This window comes from Rattus rattus, chromosome 5 (assembly GCF_011064425.1).
Source record: "Rattus rattus isolate New Zealand chromosome 5, Rrattus_CSIRO_v1, whole genome shotgun sequence".
In the NCBI taxonomy this organism is placed as follows: domain Eukaryota; kingdom Metazoa; phylum Chordata; class Mammalia; order Rodentia; family Muridae; genus Rattus; species Rattus rattus.
In genome coordinates, this window is record NC_046158.1 from 37,004,387 (window position 1) to 37,030,485 (window position 26,099).

At 44.8% G+C, this 26,099-nt stretch overlaps 1 protein-coding gene across 17 annotated transcripts in view; it reads left to right on the top strand.

Moving 5' to 3' along the window:
• Window positions 1-26,099, top strand: part of Pkp4 (plakophilin 4) — a 202,555-nt gene that overhangs the window by 159,908 nt on the left and 16,548 nt on the right. For 6 of the 17 annotated variants that reach the window (XM_032903335.1, XM_032903325.1, XM_032903327.1 and 3 more), the window contains 7 exons: window positions 972-1,160; window positions 2,677-2,896; window positions 5,097-5,144; window positions 9,224-9,356; window positions 10,591-10,804; window positions 22,463-22,646; window positions 25,255-25,372. In XM_032903335.1, the coding sequence (XP_032759226.1) occupies window positions 972-1,160; window positions 2,677-2,896; window positions 5,097-5,144; window positions 9,224-9,356; window positions 10,591-10,804; window positions 22,463-22,646; window positions 25,255-25,372 (1,106 nt within the window). The remainder of the gene's footprint in view (window positions 1-971; window positions 1,161-2,676; window positions 2,897-5,096; window positions 5,145-9,223; window positions 9,357-10,590; window positions 10,805-22,462; window positions 22,647-25,254; window positions 25,373-26,099) is intronic. The other 11 variants (XM_032903336.1, XM_032903329.1, XM_032903331.1 and 8 more) reach the window with 3 other exon arrangements.

The window sequence follows — 26,099 nt, forward strand, 5'->3', positions numbered from 1 at the left end:
GCCATTTCATTAGTAATAGTAACTAAAATTGTAAGCAAAAGGAGGCCAGCACATGTTTGCTTATGAAGCACTGAAGGTAGCAAAGTAATTACATAAAGGACCATTCCCACCTGTCAGTTAGGTTAATCAAATCACAACTAAAAGCAAGTGGAGTGGGCCATTGAGACGGCTCAGTGGGCGAGGGCAATGCCCCTGCTACCTGCACAGTGAGAGGACAGAACTGAATCCACCGTTGTCATCTACAGACAGACAGAGAGAACAAACGAACCTGTAGTGTTAACTCCATGCCGCTTACTGAGGACTGGCATGAGAATTTATAAACACATGGAACTCTAAAGTCATTGATACTGCACCTACAACAGGGGTGTGGAGCAGAGTGGACTCCGCCCTATCTCTGATGAGATGGAGCAGGTCTGCAGGCAGCAGAAGAGGGACCACACCACGCTAGGACAGCCGCGGCTCCATTCACGTAAGCACACAGCAAGCGATGTGTCAGCCTGCTTTGTTTGTGTACAAACAGAGGATATGCTTACACACTAAGCTGAGGATGGAGTCACCATGTACCACAGTCTCGTGGGAACACTGATGGACAGTTCACCCCTGACCAAGATGTCATTTATGCTGTGCCCGATGCTTTGATCTTTAAATGGTAATCACAGGGAAGCAAGCATGCTCTGTTTGGTCACCATCATAAAGTAACCCATAGTTGGAGAATGAAGTTTAGCAAATTAAACTTAATAAATTTTTATTAGGAAGTTTACTTCCCCTCTTGGCTACCAAGAAAGTTTCTTTTTAAAAACACAGCATACAGAGTCCTTTTCATACCTGGCCTTCCTTCCTATAAAACTTGAGCAGTTTTTCTCTTCAAGCCTGACGCTTGTCCTGTTTATTAGGACTTGAATTGTGGTGTATGATTTTAAGCTCACTGTGATTTTCTCAATTGTTGATGGTGCCTGTGTTCCTATTTCTAGGCTTACGGAGTTCCTATGCCAGTCAGCATAGTCAGCTTGGACAAGACCTTCGTTCAGCTGTGTCTCCTGACTTGCACATCACTCCTATATATGAAGGGAGGACCTACTACAGTCCAGTGTACCGCAGCCCAAACCACGGGACTGTGGAACTCCAAGGATCACAGACAGCACTGTACCGCACAGGCTCAGGTGGGCCCTGTGTCCTGCTTTCCTGACTTCCATGGCCCAACAGGAGAGAGATTTCATTGAGATTGGGTTCTGTATTGGAAGGAAATCATGTTGCACGTTTAGTTGTCAGATAAGCAGCTGTGACAGCAAATCAATAAACAGTAAAACAGAAGTTCATTTAGCACGTACTTAGGGGTAAATTATTTTTAAAATAGTTTAATCAATCAATGAAGATAGTGATTATGCTGCTAGGTTAGCTGAAAATATGATTCCCTCCCAACGGACTCATATCACATAGAGAAAGGGATCCATTTGCTCAAATATTTCACTGTGGTTTCTGTTGCCGGAAGCAAGTGTTGAAATGATCCAGACGAGGGACTTGCTGTCTGTTAACAGGCCTGGAAAGGTGACAGTAACTTGGTGTCACTCAGTTTCAGTGTGGCGTTTCCTGGGAGAGACTCACACCAGGGCAGAGTGCAGTGAGAGCATGGCAAAGTGTGGTGAGAACATGGCAGAGTGCAGTGAGAGCATGTGAGAGCATGGCAGAGTGTGGTGAGAGCATGTGAGAGCATGGCAGAGTGCGGGGAGAGCGTGTATAAACAGGCTGCTGAACCTCACACCCAGCCTTACCTTGTCTCTTACACCATGGCTTCTGCTAAGTCTGTAGCTGGCTGCTGCAGCGTTTGTGGCATGCGCTGCCAGAAGGTTCTGCAGAGTGGCTTGAGGGGTCTCAAAGGTAGCTTCAAGCATCCAGGAAAGCCTAAATCTTACAGATTTATAGTCTGTAAGCCTGCCAGCCCCGACAGCCCTCCCAGGCATGTCTCTGGAGAAGAGACTGTATTGTTTCTTTACCAGAGATGGACAGTTCTGCCCACTGAAGAGTCTCCGCAAAGAAGGTTCCTGTGTTCTGAGGCTCTCGAAGCAGGAACCCCTTCGAGCGGCCTGAGGAAAAGTGAAGAGCCTTGCTGGTTGCAGAAAGACTCTGGAGTACCGCACTGGGAGACGCACTGCTTTGTTAGGAGAGACGTGTTCAGGGCAGCACACAACTGCTTTGCACATGATATCGTGTAATTTCTGGAAATAGCCATAGAATTAAAATCTTTCTTGTGACATAGCTTTTTTTAAATATCACCAAGATCCATAAATACAGAAAGAAGCAAAATATATATTAAAGAAATAGAATGTTTAAAAACTTGAAGAGTTATTTATAAATTTCAGTAAAGACCTTGTTTTTATCACTAAATTAAAATTATGACATGATACCATTCACTTCTGAGATTAATTCCTTGTACTTTTACTAAGATTTTAATTTTCTAAATCTTAATGTACCCAAGCCCATAAGCAGACTCCAAGCCGCACTGGCTTTCTTTCCTGGGTACTTCCTTTAGTTCTTAAGCTAGGTTTATGAAATCCAAAAATCAACAGCCAACGCAATTGTCAAACGTTTAATCCTGTTTAAAAGTAAAAAGATACTGTGTTTGGAAAGAACGGCTCTGTGGAGAACATACTAATCTTTCCCCAAACGTTGACTTTGCAGTAGGCATTGGGAATCTACAAAGGACTTCCAGCCAGAGAAGCACCCTTACATACCAAAGAAATAACTACGCTCTGAACACAGCAGCTACCTATGCGGAGCCCTACAGGCCTGTACAGTACCGAGTCCAAGAGTGCAGCTATAACCGGCTGCCACACACAGGGCCAGCTGACGATGGTGCCACGAGATCCCCATCAATAGACAGCATTCAGAAGGACCCCAGGTGAGTACCAGAGGGCCGCCGCAGTGCGGGCCCTATCACACTAACCACTGCCACCGTTTTGTCTCATTAACCTGTCCAGGCTGGTAGGATCAGTAACTCCTTATCTCTGTTACTTCCACCAGTGTAGGTCACTGAGGCTGACTTCATTTTTTAAAGCTGATTGCTTCTTTCTGTACTTTAATTACAGCTTAGAGAGCACACAGATTTGTGGGAATGTGTGTAGCATTCATCATGTAGGTATTTTACTCGGCCCTACCTGGGAGGGCATGTGTGACTTAGACAAAGACTGAGGATCACCCACACACACACACCTTTGCCTGCCTGACTCAGAAAGTTCATGTATGAATCCTAAGTGTAAAAGATGAGTGTGCATTTCCAGTTGTGTTAGTCAGTGATAGGCAGAGCTTTTAGCAATGAGGACCTTTAAGAAGCTTTGCAGCATTTAGAAGAAGATGACATACAAGACATTCTTATCTCACAAACAAAAACTATTTGACAGATAGTAGGTATGTCTTGTTTTATTTTGTTTGGCCTCTTAGCTGACATTTTGCAAGGTAAACACAAGCCATTTGGTATTCGATTGAGTCTTAAAACTGGCCTCTTTAGTGAAAGCCATTTAAAGCATTCAAAAAAATATGTTTCTTTTAAAACTAAAAGAATTTTTGTTTATGAAAGAACAGAATCATTACTAAGTTTTGAGCAACTTTGGTGTTATTTTAAGTCATAGATTATTAGCAAGATTTCATTCACTCTCCACCCACAGTTGTCTCACTGGGAAGTTGCTATAATTACCCATTTGAATTTAACAACCTACCAACGTGTTCTAATGACTGTGAACTGAAATTAGTAAGGTTCTGGTCACTGAGTAAGAAAAGGTGCTTCAGATGTTTGGGAAGTCACTGACTCACTGAAGCCATGGCATGAGGTTGCCTTCTGACCTAGACATTCATTTTGTTTTTGCAGTCCCGGTTTGCCACTTTGGGCTGTCATAAGTACCTTTCATTTTATAGTAGAATTTTCTTAATTATTATTATTATAGCACCTTATATATTTTTGTCAGAAAAAAATCTTATTTAATTTTCTAAAATCTTCAGAATTCTATGTACCCAGCACATTGCTGAATTTCCCTCAGAGTATTCCTAATTCCAGGTAATTTGATACCCTAGTTCCACGTGCAGGGTAATACTGGCCACCTGCAAGAACAGGGACATGCGAGTGGAGCTGCAGTTGACGCTGTGCTCCGAAGGCCTCGGCCTTGACCTCTAGGTGAACTGATTCACTGTAAACAAAAGTTCCATGGATGGTAATACACTTTGCTACTTGTGCTATGGTAATGTCACAGTCTAATGCATGAGCTGTTACTACAAGCTCTGATTGTATGCAGCCTCACTCAATGCTGTTTGTAAGGTGAACAGAAGGTAGTTCTACGGTGACAGATACGTTTACTGTAGCTGACCCTGGAATCCCAAAGAATGAAGACCGAGTATTCAAATCAGAATCAGAGGCCACAGACAATTGTCACCCCTCAGCTGTGAAAATAGCAGTGGTAACGTTTTCATTAGCCTCAAACGTTACTGGTTTTACTACATAATAACCTGACAAATTCTCCGTGAGACTGGAAATTGCTGATGCTTACTATGTAGAAGGGAGTCTGTAAGGATTTAGTTTTTAGGTTTGGGGGATGTTTGTTTTTCATTGTTTCATTGGTTTTTAGTCTTTTGCTGTGTAGCCGGGGTCTCACGATTTTCCTGCTTCCATCTGTCCATCTTCATGCTAAGGTTACAGATATGTGCTGCTGGGCCCAGCTATGACTTAAAAACCAACAAACAGGAGAGAGCATCTCATATGGAAGATGGTGCGACTGCAGTGCTGGCCTCTTCCTCAGCACCTTTCTCTACCCCTGACCTTTATTCACTGTCATATGTATTTGAACACCCATGATATAGTGTCATTACTGGAAAATGGTCACTTTGGAAAAAAATGAAAAGAAATAAAAGCATATTTTAAAATATTCACCCTTCCCACTAAAGATCTTCCTGTAAACCCAAGTCTCCATCTTGTCTTACCTTCAGCAGCTTAAAGAATTTGGTTTGAGTTCTTTTAGCCTCAGTTTACCTTAAATGATTTGTCTTGATTTTTCAGGATATTTTTGCTACGTATAAAATTCAGGACTTATGAGTGTGAATTTTTTTTCTTTCAGTACTTTTAAAGGTGTTATTCATTGTCTTCAGACATCTGTTGTGTTTTGGTGAGAAATAAGACATTATTGTACTCTACTCATTCTGTTATCCGGGCTCTCTCTCTCGGCCTCCTTTGGTCCCCTCCGCATTCACAGTTCTACTCTGACAAGCTTCAGTGTGGGGCTCTGCATCTGACTGATCGGGATCCTGAGACTCTGAATGTACATTGACGGATTTACCAAAATTAGGGGAAAAAATCAGCTTTTATTTCTTTAAATTCTTTGCTACCCTCCACCCCTCCTCCTTCTGGAGCTGTAGTCACGTGACTAAAATGGCCCTGTGAAGTGAGAGTGAGCAAGTTCCCTGCGGCTGGGCAGCTTCTAGTGCTGCCTTCACGCACATCGTGCCTTGTGCTATAGCCTCATATATGTTTGGCTTTTGCATGCTTTTTTAATTTCAGATACTTCCTTTTTTTTCTTCTTCTCTTTCTTTACACATCGCCCTGGTTCTTCTGTAGTTCGCATGTCCCCGTCTGCTCACCCACCACATCATGGTCTCCTCTTTGCTGTGGTTGGCTTTTGTGGCAGGGTCTCACTGGGGCTCAGAAACTGCCCTCAGCCTCCTGTGTCTGCTGGGATCTCAGGGCTCCAGCACCACACCCAGCCTTTTCTTTTTCTTTTAAGTCTTTGAACATAACTGGGGCAATTTCAGGTTCTTCCAGGATCCAGAAAAGTCCAGGGTCAGGAATTTGGTGCTTATCGTACTGTTGCTTTCTGTCACAACATCTATCTCAGTAATTCTTGATGATCTGCTGGCTGTTGTGAACAAGGAAACCTGGATTAGATGATCTCTTGCTACAGTACTAAGTTTCTTGTGGCAGATAACTGAATTATTAGCAGGTCCTGTTGACATGGCCAACATGGATTGTGCTCTTCGAGAATTCTATTTCACATGTATGCTAGCCCCAGAACATCAGTCGACCTTGTTCTGTGGCTTGGCCCTAGCTGCTCATAAGCCTTGATGGGCTTGTAACTTTAATTCTGAGAAACTCACATGTGTACCCCAACAAGTCTGAGTCCAACATCACCTACTGTGTGTTCAGCTCTGCCATGCAGTAGTTACTCTGCACCAACCAGTCTCCTTTGAATGTCCTGTCTATTCCTTCTGATTTTCCTAGAACCATTCCAGGTAGATTCCGGTCTACCCTGACCTCCATTCCTAACCCCAAGCAACAAATCCGTCCTGTACTCTTTTAGCCTTAGTCTCTCGCATTATAGGACAGAAAATGCTATACCGTTTCTAAGCAAAAAAGCCAGAGAGTCATAGGATTCCTTGGGTGTGTCTCATCTCAAGGATCTCATTCTTGTGTTACTGTCCTCGGTTCTATAGTAGTTTATGGAACATCAAATCCAGAGCCATAGCTAAAATAAAAGTCAAGGCTTAGGCTGTAATAAGGCAAGCCCTGGTAGTGATGTCGTCCAGTTAGTGTGGGAACTGGAAGCAGTCTTCCCAGGGAAAATTTCCACTGAACTTAAGGCAGTGATGCTGATGACAACCATTGCCCTGCTCCTGCTGGAAGTTACTCTTCTGCTGTCTGGTCCTCCTGGCTTTCAGGAATGTCAGAAAATCCTAACCATCACTGTACTGCTTAAAGAAAAAAAAAATGTTTGCAATAAATGTGAGTTATCAGTAAGGATTAGGCCGCACGCCTGGTACTCTGTCGATTACAGTTCAGCCTTACACAATAGACTTTACATAGATTTTTTTTTTAATCATAAATGTTTAACACAGTTGAGTGTAGAAAAGGGAGGCTCTTACAGAAAACGTTCCTCCTTGGAAAGCCTCACTTTAGAAGTGATTATTAGTACTCTGCACCATCACACTTACCTTCTAGAGCCCTTCTCTAAGGCAGGCAGAGACAACAGTTTGACCTCTCTTACCTTACAGATGAGGGAACTGTGCTCTGAATACTCAGCTCATTTCCAGAGTAACTGTGACTGAGAAGTGCCTAGGGCTGCAGTTTAAGTAATATGACTCCGGTTCTTATGATTTTTTTTCTACTTTTTATCTATATGTGCCATGTGCATGCCATGTGTATGTTGCCTGCATGTATGTGGGTTCACATAGATGTAGATGCATTCAGGGGTTGAGGGTTCATGTTAGGAACCCTCCTCAGTGGCCCATTTATTTACCTTGCTCAAGCTCTCACAGAAGTGGTGAGCTGCTAGCCAGCTTTCTGTGGGGATCCTATCTCCCCCGTACCTACAGAGCACTGTGTGGGTTCTAGGGTTCTTAGGTCATCTGACTGCCACTTCAAAACTTGTGTTTTATTTCTAGTCCTTTTAGTAAGAAACACATAGACTACATGTTTCTCTAACTTCCACTCACATACAAATCCCAGTTTCTTGTCTGTACCCAATGATACTTAGGAATACTTGCCTCAGGGGGAGAAGTAGTGGCAGCTGATGGGACCCGATGCACGTAACCTGGACAAATGCTAACTTGTGCCATTGCCACAAAGGGCGCATGGGGCCTGTGTTTAGGGCCACATCTTAGTCAGCATTTGTAGCTTGAACAGCCACGGTGACTCCTATAACTTAATAGGGATACACCAGAAACTCATTTGCATGTGTACAAGTATGAAATGGAATGACCCCTTGCAGTAGACTGGAGGATTAGTGCCTGGAGCCTTTCCAATCCATGTGGCACTCTGGGCTCTATAGACTCGGGGTTGGGGGTGGCCCTTGAGTTTAAAGCCAGCATGAGCTAGAGAGTAAGACCCTGAATAAAGGACAAAGAAGAAAAAGGATTTAAACTATTTTGATGTTCTTGAAAGTTCTTTCAAGTCATCCGCACGCAGCACCCCCTCCTCTGTAGGCGGTGACCGCTCAGATCCCTGTTAACCGTCCACTTTGCTTGCTCATTCCATGGCCTCTTGGATCATGTCCTATGGTATCCAGCTTCCTTCTGTTGCTTAAAACAAAAAAATCAGTGCACGCTACTGATACACCAGTAACTTAATGTCTACTGGCACATATCATTCCTCTATATAACTACACCACGGCTGACTTGTGCCCCTTTGGTGGAGTACTGGGAGACCTCCAAATAGATTACTACAAATGGCATTTATTAGTTAGTGTTCATGTACAGAAACACAACTCAATACAAGTCTCTATTGGTTACTAATAATGAAAAGTATTTTTTATCAATTTACTCAATGTGAATTCATTATTTTCATTAAAGTTTATTGGCATCCCTTAGTGGGAGTCTACATATTTTTTGTTATAGGAACTATTTCCTTCGTGTAAAATGACATGTTGGCAAAAATCCTAAATACTAGGCTGATCCAATGACATCATAAAATTGGGACAGTGTGATGCCACCAGAAAAGAAAGTGTAAAGGAATCTATGTTAGGGGTAAATGTGTGCTCACATCATACAGCAACATGGGAGACATGCGCAGGTGCTACCCAGCCGCACCCTGGTCTCTCATACACACATATCACATGGAATCAGGGAGAGAGCACAGCCGGGAGAGCGCCTGACACAGGACGGGTGCTCCTGTCTCCACACGTACTACAGTTCTGGAAAATGTAAAGGTCAGGAAGGTTCAGAATGGAGTTCTTGGTCACAGCATTTCTGTCAGGCTATTTTCTTCTCCGCACTCTGTGTTTCTGTCTCATAACCACAGCAACTATGACTATTAAGGTTCCAGACAATCACCGTGATTTCCCTCCGTATCTGTGATTAGCAGCCTGTAACAGCTTTGTCCTCTCCCGTCAGGCCTTCCTGTCCTCAGGTGTGACGTCTCACTCAGCTAAATCGCACGCGTACCTGTACATTGCATCTGCTGCTTCCTAGATGGGTAGGAAGGAAATTGCAGTCTGGAGGAGGAACACTGACGTGGGAAACTGCCCACACTGAGACTCCCTTTGTTCCCGGCTCTTTCTCTGTGTCTGTGCACCATGATTTCTTTAAGATCACAAGCATTTCAGCCTCCGCATACATTGATTGGGAAAAAATTGCTTTCAAAGAGATAACATCAAGATTTTTATAACTTCTAAAGTCTGCCTTTGCTGAACTTTTCCTATCAGAAATGTGGCATTCCTCTCCGCTTCCTTTCTGACGCCGTGTCTCTTCCATGTAGGGAGTTTGCCTGGCGTGACCCTGAGCTACCAGAAGTCATTCACATGCTGCAACACCAGTTCCCGTCCGTGCAGGCGAATGCCGCGGCCTACCTGCAGCACCTGTGCTTTGGCGACAACAAAGTGAAGATGGAGGTACGAGCCCCGAAGCCTGCCGTGACCTGGGCACACAGTGCCTTCCACTTAACAGCACTAGCTTTCTATTTAAAAATGCTTGGGGGTGTGGGGGACTGGAAAGATGGCTCAGCAGGTAAGAGCATTGGCCACTTATGCAAAGGACCCAGGTTTGATTGGGAGCACACACATGGCAGCTCATAGGCATCTGTTATGCCAGTTAACAAGGACCCAGTGCCCTCTTCTGGCTTCTGTGGGTACTGCACACACATGTTACACATACACGCACACAGGCAAAACACCTGACCCTAGAAAAATGTACAAATAAAAATAATTCCTAAGTGAGTCGGAGTTGAGGGTGTTGTCAGTGGCACAGTTTGTGCTTGCAAGGCCCTAGGTTCAATCCTTAGCACAGTGAAAAATCCTAGAAAAACCACAACAAAAACCATTTCCTTTTGAAGTGATATTCGTTTCAGATTCTCTTCTACTTCTTGACTGTACATTTTATTGCCTCTCAGGAAAGCCTGGGAGAGTGCACTCTGAGTGCTTTCAGCCTTGTCAAAGCTCATCCACTTAGTTAGCATAGTTATAAACCATGAAGCAAAAATCAATGGAACCTAAGCTTCAGAAATTTTTTCAAAGAATCTATTAGATGAAAAATTACAGCATTCACTGAAGTAGGGAGTTAATGTAGCTCATGAGGTTCTGGTGAAGTGTTTTGGTGTTTATGGAAATGGTGAGTTACTGGTTACTGGCCAGTGTTCTGTAGCATGCAGATTGTTTTAATAGTTCAGCCCTTATCCTGCGGTGACATTTATTATCTGCTCAATATGTAAAACAGCGCAGCAGCTACAGGCCTGGAGTGGATGTAAGGAAAGCCGAGCAGCCTGCAAGTAAACCCTGAAGAATTCACAAACAGAAGAGGGTGTGAGGGGAGCCCCCTGGAGAGCCAGGGCCAGAGATGCCTTCCTGTGTGACCATCGCACTTGTGAATTCACTCCACATATCCCTACAGGGAAAGTGTCACACCCTGTGTGCGTGCTGGTGCCTGGAATGTGACTGGCCTGCATGCAGGTGCCAATCCCCGGATCTCCCTTCTCTCTTTAAGCGCTGCACACAGGAAAGGAGCACTCTCTTAGGCCCGTCCTTAGGATTCTCAGCGAGTGTGTTCCACAATCTCACCATAGCAGACTTGTGCACCCATCCACCTCTTGCTCATCACTCAGGCCTGGTACCTATTTTTTCTTCATTCCAGGTGTACAGGCTAGGGGGAATCAAGCATCTGGTTGACCTATTAGACCACAGGGTGTTGGAAGTTCAGAAGAATGCTTGTGGTGCCCTGCGAAACCTTGTGTTTGGCAAGTCTACAGATGAAAATAAAATAGCAATGAAGAATGTTGGTGGCATCCCTGCCTTGCTGCGACTGTTGAGAAAGTCCATTGATGCAGAAGTAAGGGAGCTTGTTACAGGTGGGTAGAGAGCATGGACGGTCTAGAGGGAGTGCTGGAAACAGTCTAGACTGCCCTTGCAGAGTGGCAGAGAGCAGGCCTTGGAAGCAGCGCTGGGAGTCATAGATGATGCGCTGGGCAGGTAGGTGGGCCAGCTGTTACTCACAGCTGGGAAGGCCTGCACCCAGAAGGCATTTGCAGTGTTCTAGCATATCAGTTGTGTGCGTATCGGTACATAGGCACTCACACTCAGTTCCCTTGCCTAACTAGCCGATGGTTCACGGTGGTCTTGACATCCCTAATGCATGTTTTCTTTTCTGTTTTTCCCTCATTAATTTCTCGCAGAAGAAAGAAAGCTTTTCTGAACTTTTAGTGCTAAGTTTTTTTCTTGCATGAAATTCTTGTGTTGTCTTTCCAGAGTAGACCTCAAAGAATTTATAATATAAAATTTACTGCTAAACAGGAAGAATAGTACACAAAGGTCCATGTTTTCCTTTTCCTCCCTTTTTTTCCCCCACTATTTAAAAGTAGGTCAGGTTGATTTGACAGTAGATAATCCACATGTGAGGAAGGCTCGTGATCTTCTGCTTGGGGGACGTTGGACCAAGTGCTTGCTTGGGTGCCTGCCTCTCATTTCGTCACCCTATATGCCACACACTTCCCTTTGTGTAGAGCACAGGGTTTCCTAAGGTGTGGGCCCCGGCCTTGAAGAGGGACACGGGGGATGTAGTTCAGAAGCAGCTCTATCCTGTGTAGTCTTCCAGTATAAAACTATAAGCACCTTCTGGTCTTTCTTCCAGAGTTTTCTGCCCCTTCGAAGCTTTTTTGACTTTTAAGAAACATTGTTTTCAAACATACATATATAGTAGAGAAAATCAAATTATTTTATAACCACATACTGTTGGCAGCAATCATTTTAAATGGAATGGCTGCTGATGAAGCAGTCCTTTAAAAATTTTGAAAAGGGGATGATCAATCTGAAATGCTCAAGTGAAATGATGAATGATCAATCTGGAAATGTGGCCCTCAGCTCTCACACACAGAGGATGTAAGAAACATATTTCCAGTTCCCAGAGGCTATTGCTCTCGGCTTGATTTCAGTGTAAACACTGGTTAATATGAAACTACCAAGTCATCCTGTGGATCTAGAAAAGTTGTTGGTGCTTGTACATGGGCATGATATGTGTTCTCATGTGTCAAAGCCCATAATGTAGGGAGAAAGGAGAAAGTAAAGTTAGTTGTTCCGTTTCTCAGTTGTAACATTCAGTTGTGCCAGACTTACCTGACGGTCATTGAGAAGAAATATATAGAAAAAGTGAGCCGTGCTATGTCTTCAAGCCAGAGAGCATCAGGAGACCCTCAAGTCCTTCCATTAACCCTTTTCCAAAGCCGGTATTTATAAGTCGTTTAAACTGTACAATCACAGAGGGTCTGAAGTGGGTCTCAAACTTTACCTTGTCTGATCAGCCATGCAAGACATGAGTCTCTGTACTGACAACCCCACTAGTCTTCACATTGGCCAGAACAGGGGACCTGTAGAACTTCTAGACACAAGTCTGAGCGTCAAGGGTAATGCGTTTGTCATGAATGAGAAGGCAAGGAACACAGGCGTTGTGGAGCTCGTGTGGGAGCCGAGAGCAGCCCTAATGACCAATTCTGCCCTACAACCAACCTCCAGGACCCCTCTTGCCCAAGACCCTTTAGTCTGAACTCCCCTCCCTCGGGGAAACACAGCTGCCAGTGTTGGGTAAAACCCTCCCTGAAATAGAGCCCTGTGCGTCTGACCTTCAGTTCTGAGCCAGTGCCATTCACAGAGACGGTGGCTCTGAGGCTTGATATTCGTCCTCTGTAGGTGTGGACTAAGAGTTTGTTGGTGAGAATTAAAACCAACCTAGAATCAAAATATTTAGGCCAACAAACTTGAATTCAAACTGCTATTTATTTGAAGAAATTACTATTCACTTGGAAGTAGGCCTCTGTTCTTCACAATATTAAGTAATTCAACCTAGTTATTAAAGCCAAGTCGTTTCTCCCTTTGTCCTCTTTGTTTCCGTTTGGCAATTTTTACTATACAAGTGAAGAGATTTTAACTATTCTGAAAAGGACGTTTTGCATTTGCTTTAAATGTAATAACTGCCCAGGGCCTTGTATTTTTTGGCCACATTTGCACTTTCAAGGAAAAAAACTAAACTTTTTGCCAAGATTATTCTCCCAAGACAGTATGGCTATCTTTGCTAATCAAAATGGTTCTCTGATACGTAACATGATTCTTGTGTTTCTTTCGCTGTGCTGAACGTTTTTCCACAGTGAAACATTCTGTGCTTTCCATGTACCTACAGCTGTGTGCATGGGTGCTGTGAGTTGATCTCCCTTCCCCAATGGGCGTTTTGCTGCTACTATGCTTAAACACAAAAGTGGTGCAGAGTCCAACTGCCCCTCCATCGGGCTCTGCAGTCGGTGTCTTCTGGGCCACAGTCGTGATCCCAAGGGAGCATCTTGTCACTAAAAATGATAGGATTGAATCATTTGTTCAAGATTATTAAATTGTATTTCTGAGCTAGGAAATATGAATTTATACTTATTGGACATTCTGAAAAGACCCTGTATTAAACTGTAGAAACTGGAGATGCTTTAAAGAATCTGGAGACCTCCCTTGTAATGAACCAAGTATCCCAAAGCTCTAACCTGTTACTCATCCCTACGACACCAGTGTTAGCCTGGGGACAGCCTTTGTTCTTCAGTAGCATTAGGCTCAGTTCATCCCACTTGTGTATGCTTTCCAAGGTCACACAGGATTGTTCATCCAAATGACTAATTCAAGCTATCCATCCATTGCAGACGCCATGCAGAACACGGGCCACACCGTCTTACCCTCGTCACTGACTCCATATTTCTTATTAGGTGGTGGTTAATTTTTTAAAAAGATACCTGCTAAGGAAAACCAGGTGATCCAGGCAAAGGTTTAGCAAACAGTAAGCCTGACAAGAGTTGGTCATTCATACATAAAGAGTCATGTGATTGCAGGATGGAAAATTCTATTTTGGTTTCTTTGACCTCAATAGTATGCCTTCTATACAGCCATTTGTTACCTGATCTAGACAGGAGGCAGTCCATTACTCTCCTGCTTTTCTGGACCACTTGAGCTATTAGGAGCTGTGCACGTTATTTTCAGAAATCTAGCATCAGCCCTTCCCACTTCCCAGCCATAATTAGTAAGAATCCTTACCACCTGCTCTACTTATAACACTAATAACAAAATCATTCATCACCAGTCTCCAGCCTCCCTCCCTCTTCTCTGTCTCATTTCAAGCCATAAAAATTTGTAATGAGAAAATGATAAAAAAAAAAATAAGTATAATTGGTACTATCCCAAAATAGTTCATTATAGATGGGCCAGCTCCTAGCGCATGAAGAACTTAGAACTTGCAAACTCCCTGAAGAAACCGCTGTTCCACAGCAGCACACCTGGGCACCCGCATGGCAGGTGAGAAACCGGGCGCAGGGAGGCTGAGTTCCTGACGCAGGCTGCTTTCCCCTCCCCCAGCACAGGTTCTGAGAAAGGCTAACAGACGCAACTCTGTCTTCAAATACTTTCCCTTCCATGGAGGTGGCAACAGAAGGACAGCGTAGGATCCTAATTACTTGAATGTTACCCAGTACTCTAGGGAGCTCTCCTAGAACTCCACCAATAAATTCATGTCAAGCTAGTGACCTGGCATAATCCTAAAGTTTCAGCTCACTGCAGTGTGACTTTGCTCTTCTGTCGGGAGTGACAGTCAGAGTCTGGTGCACCCTTGTGCATGGAATAATAGACCCTCTGTCCGAATGAGGCAGCCCAAGTGGGAACCTAAAGTCACATGGAGAACTTGGTCAGCTAGCGTTGGTCAGGGGAGAATTTCCCAGCAAAGGAGAGGCCTGCAGTGGTGCACTGCCTCGGTAAACTTGGCAGCCTGTAAATATGAGGAAGGTGGGCACACACAGGGAGGCTCCATATCAAACTCCCCCCGCCCCCCGTGTTCCAGGCTCTGCCCCTGCCTGATGCCCTGCAGCCGACAGCTCTACCCGCTCGTCTCAAAGCTTCTGCTGTTAGTTTAATGCAGGTACAGATGAGAACGTGTCCTCGGACACACATAGACTCTTAAGTCAGTGGTTCTCAACCTGCAGGCCACGACCCCTTTGGAGGTCAAATGACCCTTTCACAGGAGTCACATATCAGATATGCTGCATACCAGATATTTATATTATGATTTGTAACAGTAGCAAAATTGCAGTTATAAGGTAACAATGAAAATAATTTGTAGTTGGGGATCACCACATGAGGAACTGTATTAAAGGGTCATAGCATTAGGAAGGTTGAGGACCACATCCTTAAGTGACTGGATAACTAACTCTCTTTGCTCATAGGACACTTGTCAGAATCTGTGTCACCAGCAAAACAAGGGTTGGAGGTGGGGCCACTGTGCTCCTTGCCAGCTCTACCTCAGAACCTTCCCTGTTTCCCTTTTGTAGCCTGCCTGTTCTATTGTACCTGCTTCCAACAGAAGGAGCCAGCTTTGTGTCCCTCGTGGGCAGCTGTCAGCATTCCTGAATTGTAAGCTTAGTTCCTGAAGAAATATTCCAGGGGACACTGAACTACACAGCCATGTGGTATCCTTAATCTCCTCACAGCACACACCAAGTGGCAAAATTACCTCAGTAGAGAACATGCTAAAGTACAAATGAGATTCTATAAAAAGACCCCTGGGTAGATCAGGGTGCCACGACTGACCTTTGTGATTAGAAAGCCCTAGAAATGCAGGTCAGTGCTTATGTTTTCCTGACACCAAGGAGCTCACCCCCTCATGACCTTCATGTGGGGAGAACTGAGTAGCAGAAACAAGCCCCTTTGGATTAAGTGTTGGGACTGGGCCCTCCCAGAATGGCTGCTGCAGCCAGCCTCCATTCTCCAGAGCTCCCATCTAGGAAACTTTGTTCCCTCAGACTCAGCACCCTGTCTCCACCACAGCCACGCCTGGGGGAGCTCTCCCACACCTGACCAACTGTGCATCTAAATGTGCAGGGATTCCAGGGAGCTCTGAGCCAGGCAGAGACAGAGAAGGGCTCCCACTCAGAAGGCCTATCAGGAAGACACCATGGCCCATGCCTTTAGGCCAAGAGTAACTCTACATGGCTATTCTAGGGGCCATTGTGACCTCCCCATAACCCTGGAAATGATTGTATGCTACCATGATATTTTTTCCTCAGAATTTATCCACAGAAAGGCATTTTTTTTCCTGTAATTGAAGACAGTACTCATGTCCCACTCATAATAATTGCTTTCCCATTATCCCAATCCCATTTCATTTGTATAATTTGCTGATGGCACAGTGGCCCTGGTAGGTAGGAGGCTCAAGCGATTAGCCTGAAGCTGCAAACTGCAGGCATTTAGATGGCAGTGCTCTCTCCATGTTACCCCTCCGACTTCCTCATTCTGTCAACAGCACCCTATTTTCACACATGCACAAACTGCTGGCTCATCTTTAACACCAAAGGCAGCTGCATCAAGCCCCACATTCTCACAGGTGGTTCCTTATCTCACCACCTCACCCTGAAACCACTGTCCTGTGACATAGGCTATGTGGTAACCTGATTCACCCTCACTGAAGTAAGCGCTATGTCAGCATTTCAGCCCTCCCACCTGTCTGGCCTGCCCACCTTGCAGGCTAGCCCAGGCCTCAAGTTGTCCCCTCCTACTCTTCCTCAGTCATAGTCTACCTAAGGGTGTCCCACCCCCCTTTCTTGGGACCTCTGCCTTTCCTACTTCAGCTCAGTGTGGTAGCCTCCAGTGCTACTACACGGAAGTGGCCATAACTTAAACTGTCCAGGAAGGACAACGCAATAGTGTGTGATGGTGGGATTTGGCCCCAAACAGACAGACAACTTTCCTTACAGGCCCAAAGCTCTGAGCATTTCACCTCTGTCAGATTCTTGCTTCCCTGGTGACAAATGGAACCATGCTTTGTGAATTTGTGAGGTGTGTGAAGCTGTGTTCATGTTTGTCCCAAGGCCTACAACTCACCTGAGTGAGGGCATACAACTCACCTGGGAACCGACCAGCACCCAACAGAAATGTCATGGGAGCTGCATACATAGTTCTAAGTTTTCCAGTGCCCGTCTTAAGTAAGGACAAAACCAAAGACAGTGGAATTAATTTTAATGTATTTTATTTGATCCAATAGAATATGACAGTTTTAAATCAATTATGAGGTATTTTGCTTAGATTCTATACCAAGTCTTTATAATCTAGTATGTTTTATACAATTCGATCAGAACTAGCCACATTTCAGGTGCTTCCCTTGGCCACATAGCTGATAGCTACAGTTCTTCTAGACAGCACAGGTCTGTACAAGTTGACTATGCCTTCCCTGGAATTCTACAGTTCTTCTAGACAGCACAGGTCTGTACAAGTTGACTATGCCTTCCCTGGAATTCTACAGTTCTAGACAGCACAGGTCTGTACAAGTTGAATATGCCTTCCCTGGAATTCTAGAGATCAGGAGGGCTTCAAATTAAAGAATTTTCTAGATTTTTTTAAAAAATGTTTACATAGACTTTACTTTAGCAACCCTGATCTGAAAATCTGAAATCAGATTTTAAAGTATCTCAGGTTTTGGATTTCTGTATTACTTAGCCTGTATAGTGGTTAAGAGGAAATAACATACGTTTAAAGAGCAGGTTTTGTGACTGGCAGGCAGCAGCGGGTGGCCATATTGTGACAAAATGTAATTACCATAGCATCTTGATAGTATTTTTTTCCCAACAAAAAGTCACAGAGATTCGTCGAGAGCGTATGGAGCAAAGGGGAGATCGTCAGCTGCAGCCACAGAAGAGAGGCAGACGAGGCTGTCTAGGCTCTGAGTCCCTCAGCTGAAGGCTAGCTGGAGAATAATAGTGAGTGCGTTCTCAGAGCCAGCTGTGGTCCTGGATTAGAGACCACCACCCGCCCGCCTTCCTAGCCGGGTATCAGCATCGTGTGAGTGTACACAATCCGACACGCCCATGAAGAGTGACGCCCTCGTACCATGGTTTTTGTACTATAATGGTCCCACCACTGTGTTCAAGAATGCTTGCAGGGCAGGTGTGTGTGGCGGCGCCCATGTTCTCCTAAGTCCATGGATGCAGTGCTGTCAGAACGAGAACATGATCTAGACTGGGCAGTGCTGCCGTCCCAGAGCAGGGTCCATATGCTCTGAAGAGACACCATGACAGCAAATTTTCTTATGAAAAGCATTTAATTGGTGCTTACAGTTCAGAGGTTTATTCCATTGTCAGCATGGCAGCAAGCAGGCAGACATGGGACCGGGCAGACAGCGGAGAGTTCTGTATCCAGATGGACCAGCAGCAAGCCAGAGAGAGCGCTGCGCCTGACTTGAGTATTTGAAACCTCAGTGGCCACCCAGAGTGAAACACTTCCTCCAACAGTACCTTCCAGACACCTTCAATAGCGCCACTCCCTTTGAGCCTGTGAACCTCACTCAGTCCTGTTAAAACCAGCACAGGCACATTCACTGACTCAGCAGGATATTCTCTCTGCCCTGGACAGGACAATCAGCTATGGTCATCCTCATCTCCTTTGACATTCCTCACACCCCAGAGGCTGGGGTGGTTCTGGTTACCTTGTAGGCATCTTAAGAAAGGTGCTGAAGCCAAGGACTTCAAGGAGTAACCGTCCAGGCTGGGAACATGGCTTGGGTGTAGAGCGCTCTCCTAGCAGGACACTGCCAGTTCAATTTCTAGCACTGCAGAAATGAACAAGACACTGGGATTGTGCTGGCTCTCGGGAGGAAACAGTGCAGTGAGTGGTTTGTAGCGAGCACTGGGTCTTAGGGGGTCTTCCTTTGGTGGTGTGTGCAGGGGCTTGATTTTTGGCAATTTGGAAAGAGCATGAAGTGAATACAATATAAACGTAAATGGCTTTAAAATGGTCCTTTCTGTCCGAGAGAGAAAGCACGTTTGTCGGCCGTTATGTATTCCCAGTGAAGGCACTTTTTAAATGTTATTTGGTTTTTAATGTCCTTTTAAATATGTACTTTCAAGTAGTTGTTATTACTTTAATTAATCAGCAAAATCAGCTTCCAGTGTGAATACAGCACTATCAGTTGAGCATTAGATTAGTTATGCAGCCAGCTTTAAATGCGAGCGCTTTCAACAGTGTGCAGTGCAGGATTTATGGGAAATGGTATTTTAATTACTTTGTTCATTCTTTGGGAAGAAAACAAACTTTCATCTCCCGTGGCAGCATTTCTTTTTGCTTATTGGCTACTCATGATTATCTGTACTTTTTCTATGGTAGAGAATCAGCATTTTTACAATCCACACGGCAATTCCTAATACCTTCTCAGTTCATTTGTATATGTAAAATCTCCATCCTCAACACAAAGAGCTAATTGCTTTAAAATAAATAAAACCTCCAGCTTCCTAAACTAAATTACAACTTTTAGCGTTTTAACTTTTTGTGTGGGAACAAGGAGGTGACGGAACATGCCGCTCCATGGTTTTGAAGGAAATTTTATATCCAGATGTGAGAGCTGGAGGCTCCCCATGTGGACAGAGAATCCCAGGCTCACAGCTCTTTGTGTTCTGATAAGTCTTGATACATCTGGGAGCTGCTCTGGTTGTAGAAATAAAAGGCTGAATCTTGCTGGTAGATTGGTTTTATGACCCATAAGTCACCCCAGTTGACCGGAAGATATATAATTAGCTCATCTACTGGGGGTTGCTTGTCGTGAAGCAAGTTGACATCTCCTTTTCCGGCAGCCCCATTCTTTTCAGCCGTGCAGTCTGGGGGATGGGCATTCATGATAGAGCGCGTACTTCTGAGGCTGAGAGTTAGAACCAGATGGCGGCGCCTGTGCGAAAGGCGGCATGTACGTCCCGGCAGACTCTGCTGAAGATCTGCACTGCTCTTCTGGACCTTTCTCTGCGTTATGGACCTTAAAGGCACAGTTGAGCGTTGTTTCAAGAAAAGTCACAGTCTGTTCTCTAAGCCTGGTAGGCAGAACACCAAGGGGAGTTTTATAAACAAACACAGGAGATAAAATTAATCCATCAACAAGTAGATGCCAGTACCAACAATCCTGCACATGTGTAAAAAACATGAAAAGGAACAGATAGTTAGATAGATGCCCACACATGCCTAATGAAATGCAAATTCAATTTAGAAGTATAAATAAATGTTCATCTGCCTTCAGGAAAATCCATCTCTGTGCGCGTATAAAGTAATCAAGTGGGAAAGTTAATTGAGTTGGGGCATCTTGGTTCTTGGCACAGGGGGACTAAAGCCACTGTGAGTCAGATGATGATGGTGTCTTTGCTCTTGTTGATTTGAGGGCACTTATCTGGTGTCCAGTCCCAAACTGACTGTTGATGAAATGTAGAATGGCATCCAAGACTACCTGCCACTCACAATCCTTGGAGAAAAGGAGGAAAATTCTAGTTCAGTTAAAAAAAAAAATCAGGAGACTTCTCAAATATGAAAAGTACTCTGTAGCCAGGAGTAAAGCTTAGGAGTAGCTTGGAATGAAGACAAAAACAAGGGACCTTGGAGCCAGTGTCCCTTAATTTCTCATCCTGAACCCTTTCTTCGGTTGTGATTTCTACTGAAGTTTGCGAAGCAGGCCGCTTAGTTTCTTTGGAGATAAAGAGCTGCTTCCCGACCTAAGATGCGTCTGCAGTGTCAACCGCGAGCAGGAACAGTGTTCAAGGGGACACCGGTGCAGCAGAAAAGTTCAGATAAGAGTTACAGCATACCACAGATTCTCAGCGTTTGCATTGCGTTAGGTGTGTGAGCTAATCCAGGCAGAGTTGACAGGAGACAGTGAGCACGGGTTACGTGCAGATACCACAAGCCATTATCACAAGGAGCATCTGCCGGCCTCGGTAACTACAGAGCGGACCAAGAATCAACCGCCCCACCCCCTCCCCATGGATCATGAAGGGCATCTGTACATCTGGTGATACTTACAGACTCCAGTGTGATGGGTGTTGCTGTGTATAAGCCTTGCCTTACATTTTACTTGACTTTTCTTTGATGAAGAAAGTAGCTTGTTGGAAAATGAAGCTGTCCCCAAGAGTTCTGTTTTGTGATGTGAGGAACGTGAAAGGTTTTGACAGAAAGAGAATTGCAGCAGTCATGTTAGGAATCACACGCTGCCGAGCTGTCAGCAGGCGTGGTTTCAGGTAATAACATTTTCCCCGTCAATGGCCAGTGAGCTATATGCTGCCACTAACTGGCTCCCACTCCTGGGTAGTCACACTGGCACCCTAGGTTGCCATGGCTTCATTTAGCAGGAATTGTTCGAGTCTTTCCAATCCTGCTATGCCTCAACCCACTCTTCTGTCTTCCTCCTTTTTCTTGTTCCTTAGTCAGGAGAGACCTTCCATGAGTTAGCTCTCTGGTGTTGTCTATCATTGTCTTCCAGCTAAGAAAATGTTCAGCTAATATCTTCTACACATGGGAAACAGAAACAGGCAGTAACAGCCATTATGGAGCAAAGATAAAGATGGTCATGTTCAGTTAGTTCTTTCCCAACTGCCCTTTAGGCAATCCAGCCAAACCCCTGGCAAACTGGTACCCAACCATTGTCTGAGAACACTCCATGAGCAAGTAAGTCTGACAGTGCTTATTCCTAAGCACCTAGGCACATATGTGCCAAGTTTCTCAGTGGGACCTTGTGTCTATGTAAGCAAAGGTCATAGTGAGAAGAATCCACTTTCAGAAACAAATCAAAGCCTTTATCTTCCAGTTTCCGAATTGTCTAGATCCTCCCTCCTTTATATCATATCCACCCTCCTTAAAGGAGAACTAGCCTAGGTCCAAACAGATGGGCCCCACACAAGATCAAGTCCTTAGAGGCTGTGCTTATAGTGGATGGGAAAGAGCGAGGGTGAAAGTCCTTGGGGAAGGGGGCTGAGAAACCAAATTAATGAGGTCTAGAAATCAAGGCCAAGTGCAAGAGGAGAACAAACACAGAGGATGAGGACAATACATAGCATCAGTCTCCATTACTGACACATCTCTAGTCTAGGGATGGCCAGGGAACGCAGCCCTTGGGCATAGAGTCAGGGTCTCCATTTTTGTTGTTTTTTGTTTTTGTTTGTTTTGTTTTAGCTCCTTGGCTCTCCTTTGCTTTCTCCTCTCCTCCCACAGACACAAAGGCTATCTTCCTATACTTTACAGTCAGAGAAAGACTACTCAGTCATGCTCCAGGCTCACCGCATTTGGAGCAGCAGTCTTAGGTCTTGTCTGGCCCAGTGTGCTTCTTGATCAGTTGTATCGAGAGACCCGCCACGCTCCCATAGACAGCGGAATGTCAGTAACCTACAGTCTTCAGACACATAGCAATAAAACCAGTCAAAGAAAAGTGAGAATGTGTAAACCTTAAATAAGGAAAGTGAAGCAAATACAGCAACCCTCCATGTTGTTGATGTCTACAGAAAAATATACTCTACAGTACTTGGGAAATTGAATCCAAGCCTCCTGCTAACAGAGTGGAAATAGGACAGTCTTTTGAGAAGACAAATGTTGCCTAACTTGTACATTCTAGAGGCAGGATGGGTTGCCTTCAGTTGGATTCGTGTTTTTGCTCCTGTCTTAAAGATGCAGGATCTCTGATACATTTTGCTTGAACTTCTTTTCAGGGGTTCTTTGGAATTTATCCTCATGTGACGCTGTAAAGATGACAATCATTCGAGACGCTCTCTCAACCTTAACCAACACTGTGATAGTTCCACATTCTGGGTGGAATGACTCTTCCTTTGATGATGATCATAAAATTAAATTTCAGACCTCGCTGGTTCTGCGGAACACGACAGGTTGCCTGAGGTGAGTGCTTCCTTCCCAGTTAATTACTCGATTGAAGAATGTGTGTCATAAGTAAATTGACTGTAGAAGGCACTGTCTGGCTAACATCCCCCAAAGGTGGTGGCTCTCCTTCATAGCTTAGGGTACAGACTTTGTCACTGTGTGAGGAGACACTGTGAGCACAGGCTGCATGTTTGCATATAACTCCTGTAAATTAGTCAGAAAGGCCCATTGGCCCGTTTAGCCTGAGGGCAATGTGGCAGTGCCAACAGTTTCTCTGTAGTAGAGTTTTGCTTTGTTTGTTTGTTTGTTTATCTGATTATCACATAATTACTGCAGGTCTGACGCAGCCTAGTTTTGTTTCAGTTCCGGTTATGTTCACTGAAGTTCAGGATGTAAAGAGACCTATTTCAACAACTGTTGCTTTTGAGTTCTATAAGTAAGTCAGTCCAACCTTTAACGTAGAAAGTCTGTGGGTCTCTTTACCAGTTTGTGGAACAGTTCCTTATTTGCTTACCAGGGTTACAGGATATTTGATCACACTGTGTATATTACCTACTGAAAAAAGCTCTCAAGCTGTGGTGGCTATGGCTTAGCCCTTAGCACACACCGTAGTCCCAAACAATGAAGGTAAAGTTGGTTTGCAGAAGGAAGCCCCCATGATGGAAAGTGATGTCTAATTGGGTGGCAGACAAAGTGACAAATCAGACAAAGATTTGACAGAATAGGATATGCCCAACTCGTACATGAAAAAGAAAGAAAAGCCATGTAAGAAAGCCCAGAGAGAGATAAAGAGAAGAGGCAGTTTTATTGGGAGAATTTTACAGAGACAGGCTGCAGAGAGAACGAGCTGACACAGATGAAGACAGAATGAGCAAGAGAAGGAGGAGTCAGGAGATTAGAACAGACTGTTTGTTAGCCTGAGGTCACGAAGAGCAATTTAGGGAAGGCAAAGAGAGAAACCAGATTGAATCAGTTAGCACAAAAAGGATTTTTGAACCAGAATGGCTAAGTTGAACCAACCAGTCATAGATCAGAAAGAACAAGAAAGGGTGAGCTTATTCAACAATAAGTCTCAGAGACTGAAAACATTCCAGGCCTACGTTAGATTGTACAAAGCTTCCAAGAGTAGGCCTAGGTTGGTTGCCTCGGAGACAGCTATTTCTTCAGGATAATAACATTTACTTTACGTGCCCACTCCCATCTGATCCTGTCCCCAGCCTCTTACTGCTCACGGCATATGAAACCGGAGCTTTGGCAGAATGGCAGGGTAACCGGCAAAGCCCAGTTCCCCGGTTCCACCATGATCTTTAGTGGCTTTGTCTGCAGAATAGAGGTGGCAGTGCTGTCATGCACAGGGTCCTGAGTTCAAGTCCTAGCCCTGAATGGGAAAACAAAAACAAGACATCTGAACACCTCTGGGACAGAGAGCTTGAGCCATGGGGAGAAAGCCTGGCCTACAGCTCCCAATCCCTCTGCATAGTGACTCAAGGCTCTTGTCTGGGAATGGGTAGGAATGAAGAGCCAAGAAAACACCAGGTCATTCCACTCACATGGCCAGACCTGGGTGGGTCCACTCATGTGGCCTGGAGTCAGCAGGAAGCAGCACCCCATCCTCCACCCTGGAGCCAGGGAAATGACACCCCCCACACACTCAGCTACTCAATTAGGCAGTGAGTACCCAGACCAGGGTACAACCTTGGCTCTTAGGTGACCCTGCTATAATACTTGGTAAATGTCACTTTTGTAAAACTAGGGTGAAATAAGCTGAATTGGGCTCCAACTGTGAAAAAGATACAAATAGGGAACAGGAAGGTAGCAGTGGGCACCATAAAAGAAAATGGTGACATAAGAGTTATTGGTGAATCTATGGTAAATTAAAGTCTATGTATTAGTCAGGGTTCTCTCAAAAAACAGAACATATAGAATGAATAAGTGAGTGAGTGTGTGTGTGTGTGTGTGTGTGTGTGTATGTGATATCTATAATATACGGTATCTATAATATATGTAAAAACATACTCATATGTGGGATTTATTAGAATTTACTATAATTATAGAATCCAGTAGTTGTTTAGTTCATGAGGCTGGATGTCTCAGATGCTCTTTAGTGTAGCTAGATTCCCAAAGAACTAAGCTCCTAATGCCAGCAAAGGACTGCTAGCAAGAGTAAGAACAAGCAGGCAGAGACAGAGAGCCTCCTCCTTCTGTGTCTGTTACACAGGCTGCCAGCAGGTGTGGCCTAGATTAAAGGGCGTCACCTTCTGGACTTTCTCACCTCAAAGTCCAAATTAATCAAGACAAAATCCCTCACAGGCGTGCCTGGCGATTTGGCTTTTAATAATTCCAGATGTAGTCAAGTTGACAACCAAGAATTAACCATCACAGCCTATATATGAACCACCATGGAAGCTACTTATCTGAAGGCTAGGGTTCAGGGGAGCGAGTGACTAGTCATGTTAAGGGAATGGGCTAGCTCAGTGAACAAAGGATAGAGTGGCAGTGTGTGGTACATCCCAAGTCACCTTTCAGTGGCTGCTCTCTGCTGCCATTCTCAAGGATCATTAGTTAGGCTTCATGGCTGAAGGGGAAGTTGTCGCCTCTGCAGCTCCACCTGTTTCTGTCCATCCAGGAACCTCAGCTCTGCCGGGGAGGAAGCCCGCAAGCAAATGCGGTCCTGTGAGGGGCTGGTAGACTCATTGTTGTATGTGATCCACACGTGTGTGAACACTTCTGACTACGACAGCAAGGTCAGTGCCTTCCCGCTACCCACGCTCCCGGCTGCCGTGACAGCAGCTGCCTACCTACTCACGTGCCATCTCACATGTCGTCTCTGAAATTCTGCAGCCTAGAGCTGCTCACCCATCATAGAATGAGGCTCCCTAACACGTTGGGGATAATGTAGCAACTTAACAGGCCTGGAACCATGGGAACATGGTGACATGAAGGACCTCACATGGGTCGAGGGTTTCACACATGGTTTCCAGGTGTCAGCCCCATGCTCTCTTCCTACTCTTAGCGATAGACACACCCCAGCCCCACCATGCCCTCCTATTTACTCTTGTGACACTCTAGCAAATTCTGCCCCAGGGGCTGGGAAAGACAGGAAGACCAAGCTAGAATATCAGGAGTCCTAAGATGTATGTCTGTGTGGTGTTGGGCTGGGCTGGGCTAGAAGAAGCCATTGGTAGATCTTGGGTTACAGAGATGAGTCTGAGAGAGAAAAGAATAATGAGTCGGGGGTGGGGGAGGAGGGTCAAAAGAAACAGCCAAGTTTGTAGTTGAGCCTCATTAAACAAGAAGACCTGCAGATGACATTGAGAGAAACAAGCAAGTTGGGAAGGAGGACTTGCCAGGTGGGCCAACCCTAATGGTGACTTTAGACATGTGAGTTGGAATGACAGTTGGCCCCCAATTAAAGATTTAAAGTACAGAAAAACAGGTGCAAAAGACAAAATGTCAACAAAAAGAGATTAG